The 6,543-nt window shown below is 38.8% G+C and overlaps 1 protein-coding gene across 1 annotated transcript; it reads left to right on the forward strand.

Moving 5' to 3' along the window:
• The first annotated feature begins 949 nt into the window (after nucleotides 1-949).
• Nucleotides 950-6,124, forward strand: LOC108240342 (uncharacterized protein C1orf232). The gene is made up of 5 exons (XM_017423735.3): nucleotides 950-1,075; nucleotides 1,216-2,181; nucleotides 3,394-3,471; nucleotides 3,739-3,845; nucleotides 4,671-6,124. The coding sequence occupies exons 2-5, from the start codon at nucleotides 2,101-2,103 to the stop codon at nucleotides 5,032-5,034; spliced, it is 630 nt and encodes a 209-aa protein (XP_017279224.1). The 5' UTR covers nucleotides 950-1,075; nucleotides 1,216-2,100; the 3' UTR covers nucleotides 5,035-6,124.
• Nucleotides 6,125-6,543: the final 419 nt, after the last annotated feature.

Genomic DNA, 6,543 nt, shown 5'->3' on the forward strand with positions numbered 1-6,543 from the left:
ACTGACCTGAGCTGCAATCAATAAATTATTATTTAAACCATCTGATCAGCGACAGAATTAAACTGCATTTTTCTCTCTGCTGATTGCTGTGAATAGAAGTGATATATAACTAAACTAAAATAGATGAGAAAAAGTGAGGGTATTTCTTTAAACTGGGCACCAAACCATGTGTAAACTTTGCAAAAAACCTCCATCTGCTGGTCATTTAGGTTCATTAAGTGCAAATAAATGGGAAGTAAAAGCATCAATTAGGTAATACTCATTTAAACAAAACATGTAATTATTTAAAACTAAACCAAATTATATTGGATTATGAGGCAAGTTTATTTTATATTTGATTATATTTACATGTCCAATGAAAACATGTCATTCTTTATTTTTGACATTTGTAATGTTTGAAATCTCTAGTTTAGATTAAGTGCATGAAAAACCCAACTTACATAAAACATTTAGTGCAGAACACATGAAACCAGAGCTGCTGTGAAAGGCATTTTAAACTGTATTATTATTACATCTGAAGCATGAATGATCAGAAACTGATTAGAGATGCTTTTATTTATTTATTGGTTCTAATTAAATTGTTTTTGTGTGAAAAAACAATGAGCAGAGAGCAGATATTTTATCTTCTCCCTGCATGAACAGATCAAGTGGACCGAAGCCGCCATGTTTCTTTTATTGCTCCATTAAACCTTGAGAATAAACCTGAATAAACACAGGTGGAAATCAGGTCTGGCTCAGCTGTATTAATAATCATCTAATTCAATACTTTGTTTGTCAAACTCTCGAAACAGAAGAGCAGCTCTTCAACGATCCACCGAATGCTGTCCCGTGTGTCGACTTTGATAAATAGTTGGGTGTGACCTTTGCTGCGTGAAACATGAGCCGGAGCAGCTCCAGGCAAATTGACTTCCCTTCAAACGAGCAGCACAGATCAGTGTGTTTGGGAGGTTCTGTTTTTCACACACTCTGCTGTATAATTCATGTTGATATCTGCCCAGCCTCACAGTTTCATGCTGTCTGTGGCGTCAAACCCAGGAGAAAACAAATCAAATGTGTTCACCAAATGGATAAAATGGTTTGTTGCATTAAGTAACGACTGCTCCATCACTTTTATTTGACTTTATTATTGTATTAAAAGCAAATCGTTGTTGTTAATTTAGTACAGTTGTTTAATCAGAACCAAATGGTGTAAAACATTGTGTTTTTCTGCTGTAGTTCCATCGTGGTGAAATCCAATCAGTCATCAGAGCTTCGTACGTTTCTCTCGACCTACGCAGCACCAGACGGCTCTCCCAGGTTGCTGGACGACGCTATCACAAAAAACCGGTCAGTGCACCTGAATTTCATTGGCGTTCAGGTGATGTGCTGCAGCAACCAATGAGGGCGGAGAGGAGGATGAGGGCGAGGAAGCGGCCAGGTAACAGAGGAAGGTGGTCTAAAGGTGTGTTTCCGTAAATAAACTGCAGCTATGAATGTGGAGTTGATTCAAATGTCAGATAAATAATACAAGGTTTCAGAAATCTTCATGTCTTTGAAGGACGAATTGAAAGCAGGGTGTCATCTTCAGCATTTCTAGCTTTCTTTCCCAACACAGACATGTCAGGAAAGTGTTTGTGCAGCTGAGTGATCCTCGGAGTCACAGGAGCCAGCCTACCAAGGCTGGCACACAATGAACCTCTGGCTCTGGAAAAGAGAGCCCCTAAAATATAAATGAGGAAATCTACACCTGTTTCCAAGTAACCGAGGCAGGTATTATGAACTGTGACAAATGTTACTGTCTGTGTGTGTATACCTGCGTGCACGAGCGACACAACGTCCTGGCTTTACCTGCAGACACTGTGAGGGGACGGCCGCTGCTGCTAACTCCACTGTCTTTGATGAAACACATAATCTGGTCAGGAGAAGGAGTAATGACCAAGTTAAGGCCTTGGTTCTGAGCACAGTCTTGGTATTTACCGTCTGCTGTGAGGGTTTCACATGGAAACAGGTCTGCCGAGGCCCAACTGAGCTGAAGCTGGACGTGGAGACTCGGTGGAGGGAGGGCCACTCAAGCAAAAGACGCGTTTGCAGGTTGAGCGTTTAGCATCTGTCGGTGCAAGTATGAATCCAATGTGGAAGATTTATAAAAGCAAAGTGATGAAGACTCTAAATCCTGAGTATGAGGAGGACACTGCTGAGGAGGTACTAAATTTACATCTTTTTTTTTTTCCTGTATCAATTTAAGTGTGTAACAGATAACTAACTATGAAAAGGTTTACTTGTTTCTTGGCAGACAGTTTCATTGATTTTCTTTTTTCAATTATAGCTGGTTTAGATCAACTTGAAAGCTGTTTATTTAGTGGAAACTTTAAGACAGACATTAAGACCCATTTTCCTCCTTCTTAAGTATCTTGTTAATTCTGATTTGTCAAATTATTGACAGATGAGGTTGGATTCTAACTCTCATGAAATGACGGACCTTTTATATTAGGAAGCTGTTAAACTTATTTAGAAGTGCTTCATTATAAGCAATGTTCTCATTAGTGGGTAAAATGACTAAATACATGCAAACAGTTTTTTTACTTCGTTGTGTCTCTCATTTTTCTACTCCGTACTCTGTCAGAGGAAAGGTTTGTACTTTTGAGGCACTCCTAGTTTGGAGCTGGTAGATATCTGAGGCTGGTAGGAGCACAAAAAGAAATTTAAAAAAATCTGGAAATGTTGCAATTCTTTTCCTCTTTTCACTAATTCATCGTGTTGCTTTGCAGAAACCCCTGTGCTCCTATCCAAAAGTGCCATTCATTTAGTCCATAATGTCAATTTAACTACATCATAATTCACACTGCATTGTTTATTTTGTAATGTAGTCACGTTTATGGCTAAGTCAGCCATTTTGTTGAAATAAAACGTTCTTGTGAAATGTGTGGCCTTGTTGCAATACCTTTGTCTTTTGTAGGAATTGGTGCCAGGGAAACAGACAGCATAGTGTTGACCCAGATCTCTGCAGAGCTGAGAAATTTGATCCTGCACAGGAGCTGAGCAAACAGATTAGTTGGCCTTCCAGTGACTGACTGACAGGGGATGAGACAGATAGCCAACTCCTCAGGGCGTGCTCAGATCAGCCACCTGACATCTGCAACCTGTTCTCACTCGAAAGGGCAGGAATCCTGCAAAAGAAGCTGCATGTTTGGAGGAGATTTTGCCTTAAAAATACGTTGCTTAAGTTGTAAATAAGTCTTATTAATTCTAGAGGAGCATTACTTGGTTTCTGACTTCCTGATTCTTACAACTTGTAGCATCACATCTTCAACACTAGATGGCGACATTTGTGCACAAATCCTTTGAAGCTGTTTTAAACTCAGACAGGTGGGCTGGTGAAGTCCAATCATTGTGTTCATGTTGCTGCTGTTGTAGGTCACAGAAGGCGAGATCGACATGAGTCCAATGCAGGATGATGAAGGGCCCAACACTGTGACCCAGCTGGCCAAGAAAGTATGTGAACACTGACAACTCTTTTACCAGTTTATGTTCAGAAAACTACTCAATATTTGCAGCATGTAACAGAATTATGGCACAGATTTTTTTGACAAATGTGGTTCATGAAATGTTCTCAGAAATAAAGTTCCTGCAACACTTTTTCCTCACAGGAAATAACTCAAACTCAGTCCACCTTCCTCTAAAAGTATTAAACGCTACCATTGTTCTTTTAAAACCCCTGGTCTGACCTTTGACCCTGTGTTTGGGTGTGGTTGTTTGCAGGTGCAGGGGGCCGGGACTAAAAGCTGGAACAGACTCTCATCTCTTTTCAACAAAGAAGATGAGCACCAGCTGCTGGAGGAGACCGAGAGTCTGCCGGTGGCTGATCAGTGAGTGAAAAACTGTTCATGTTGGAGTTTTTCCGCATTTTTGAAGCTGTGACTGTTCTCTATGGTAGTGATACAGAATACAGCCTAGTATGTAACAAGTACACACCTGGTATGTATCTGGTACTTAGTGGGTATCCACCAGGTACTCACCTGGTGTGTAAATACTAGAGACATACTCTGTAAGTACAAGGTAATAAATCACTTCATAGTACATTTTGATCCTCATAGGTACCAGGTAAGTAACAAGTACAGTCCAAGTATGTACCTTATGAATACCAGGTACTTGTCTGGTACGTACCCTGTAAGTACCAGGTACTTACTCTGTATGTATCAAGTATGTACCTGGTATGTGTTGGACACATACCAGGTACATACGCTGTAAGAACCAGGTAAGTACCAGGTGTGTACTACATACATAAGTACCAGGTGTGTACTACATACATAAGTACCAGGTGTGTACTACATACATACCCTGTATGTACCAAAGGACTAATTAGGTAAACACCAACAGGATTAATTTACAGCTGAATTTAGCTACATGTAAAAACCTAGTTACTTTTCTTAAAATGTAATTCTTGAAAGTATTTTACTGTACAGTAAAGTGTTTTTTTTTTAATTACTAATTTAAAAAAGAGTCCATGTTTACAACACCCAGTCAGGTTAATTGAAAAGCTATGACTTTTAGTTTATTTGCAGGCTTCTTTTTCCTTCTGATGTTTAAATAATTTCATTGTTATTCTGTTTATGTTGATGAAGTAAAGCTCTAAAATGAAAAACTTGCGTAAACAGAAATCTGAGGCACCCACTGCTGTTTTGAATTCTCAGTCCTCTCGCAGTGAAACCAGAAGAACCTCCTCGACCCACCAGACGCTCGGGGTTCTGGGATAGCTTCGCAGCCAACTGGGCAGCTAAGAAACAGGCCGAAGCTGCTGCAGCTGCTGCTGCTGCAGGAGACGAGGGGGCAGCAGAGCAGGGCGAGGCGGGGATGACGGAGGCTGGTGGAGGGGAGGAACAGCAGGATGGGCAGATCAGCCAGGGAGAGGAGAACGAAGGAGGAGGCAGCAGCAACAACAGGTTCTCCAAGTACGTATCTCTGGGAGGAGGCAGCGAGGACGCATCGTTTAAGTGGAACTTTGTCACCAGCAAACTGGCAGAGCTGAAGACCAAGAGCACGACGAAGACCAACTAGTGGCGTGTGGAGAAATTTACCAGAATGTGAACAGCATCAAGAAAAATAAAGGAAGTTTAGGGGAGATTTTAAACAGCATGTCTCAAAGCTAAATTGGTCACGTCTATGAGTTATAATATTCAAAATTATTATCCTTTGCTCTAAAAATCTGGGCTTAAATCAGGAGAAGAAACAACAAACAGGATTACTTTCAGTTTAATTTAATCACAGCATCATTTAACTTATTATCTGTATCCAGATTTTGAGTGTAAAAAGAATAAAATAATGTAAAAACGATCATTAGTTCTTTTTTTATGAAATACCTGTTACAGGATTTCTGTAATGCAGGTTTTGAACCATTTAAAGATTCAGAAAGTTTAAACATCTGCTGCATCAGTATGATGCAGAAACATTAATTAAAGTGTGTTTTACAAAAAGGGATCAAAAATGCTTGTAATAAAAGACAGTTATAGGAAATTATTATGACTAAAGAGGTACTATGCACATGTGTCCACCTCTTAAAGTGCAGCCTGCAGCCTGCAGTGAAACATGTAACCAGTAAAGTAGGAAAACCCAGTTCTGATAGGAGTTTATGGTGATATTTATTTGCTCCAAGTGCTTCTTAAACCATGAAAAGAGGCCTTGATACTTTTCAGCAAACTTGGGTTAATCTGTAGTTTAGAAAAAAACTGGATTAAGAGATTAAAGGCAGCGATATCTGGATTAGGTGAGGATTAGCTCACTTAACTTATTCAGGAATCAGAGGATTGTGGTTCAAAGGTCGTGCAGGGTGGCAAAACCTTTACATAATGATCTACAATTGCTTACAAAAGATGCTTTTTTTCTCAAAAAATGATTTGAAATGTTTTACCTTTTATTGTGTGTTTGAGTTCATGTCTGACATGAGGATTTTCTGATTGTGACTGAGACTGAAATGTGCAATGTGTGGATATTTTACTGAGATAAAAAAATAACAATCATCTTATTTTCAGTTCTCTCTCCTTGGTTTTGACTTGTATGTTCATTCTGTTGATTTGTTCTGATAAGACATAAATAAAGACTGTCGCACTAAAAGTTTGGAAGCGCAGTAAAAATGTAATAAATCTTTCTTTCTGGGACAAAAAACACATTTATCAATTATTTTTTATTAGCCTGAGTAAAGACTGAAGGCAGGAAGTAGACAAAGCAGTAAACATTTACACTGAGATGTTTGTGAAGCTCCAAATTTGATTAAATTAATTTAACATAAAATAGGGCATTTAGCTGACAATCTCTGTACACATTTATTCAGAATGAATAATGTTGAGTCACACAGTAAAACATTTAGTTGAATCATTTTCTCTGAATCTAGGATGAATTCAAAGTTTGTGGTGTTTTCAGGTTTTGATTTTATTTTTTGTTTTTTGTGCTTTTTCCTGATTTGTGTGAAAAACGGAAAATGTTGCACTTTTTCATTCAGATATCTTTCAGCTCAGAGAAATTTTAACATGCAGCACTTTTATAAAATCATAGCGTTTATGAGATCATGAA

Source organism: Kryptolebias marmoratus, linkage group LG16, assembly GCF_001649575.2.
Source record: "Kryptolebias marmoratus isolate JLee-2015 linkage group LG16, ASM164957v2, whole genome shotgun sequence".
Lineage (NCBI taxonomy): Eukaryota > Metazoa > Chordata > Actinopteri > Cyprinodontiformes > Rivulidae > Kryptolebias > Kryptolebias marmoratus.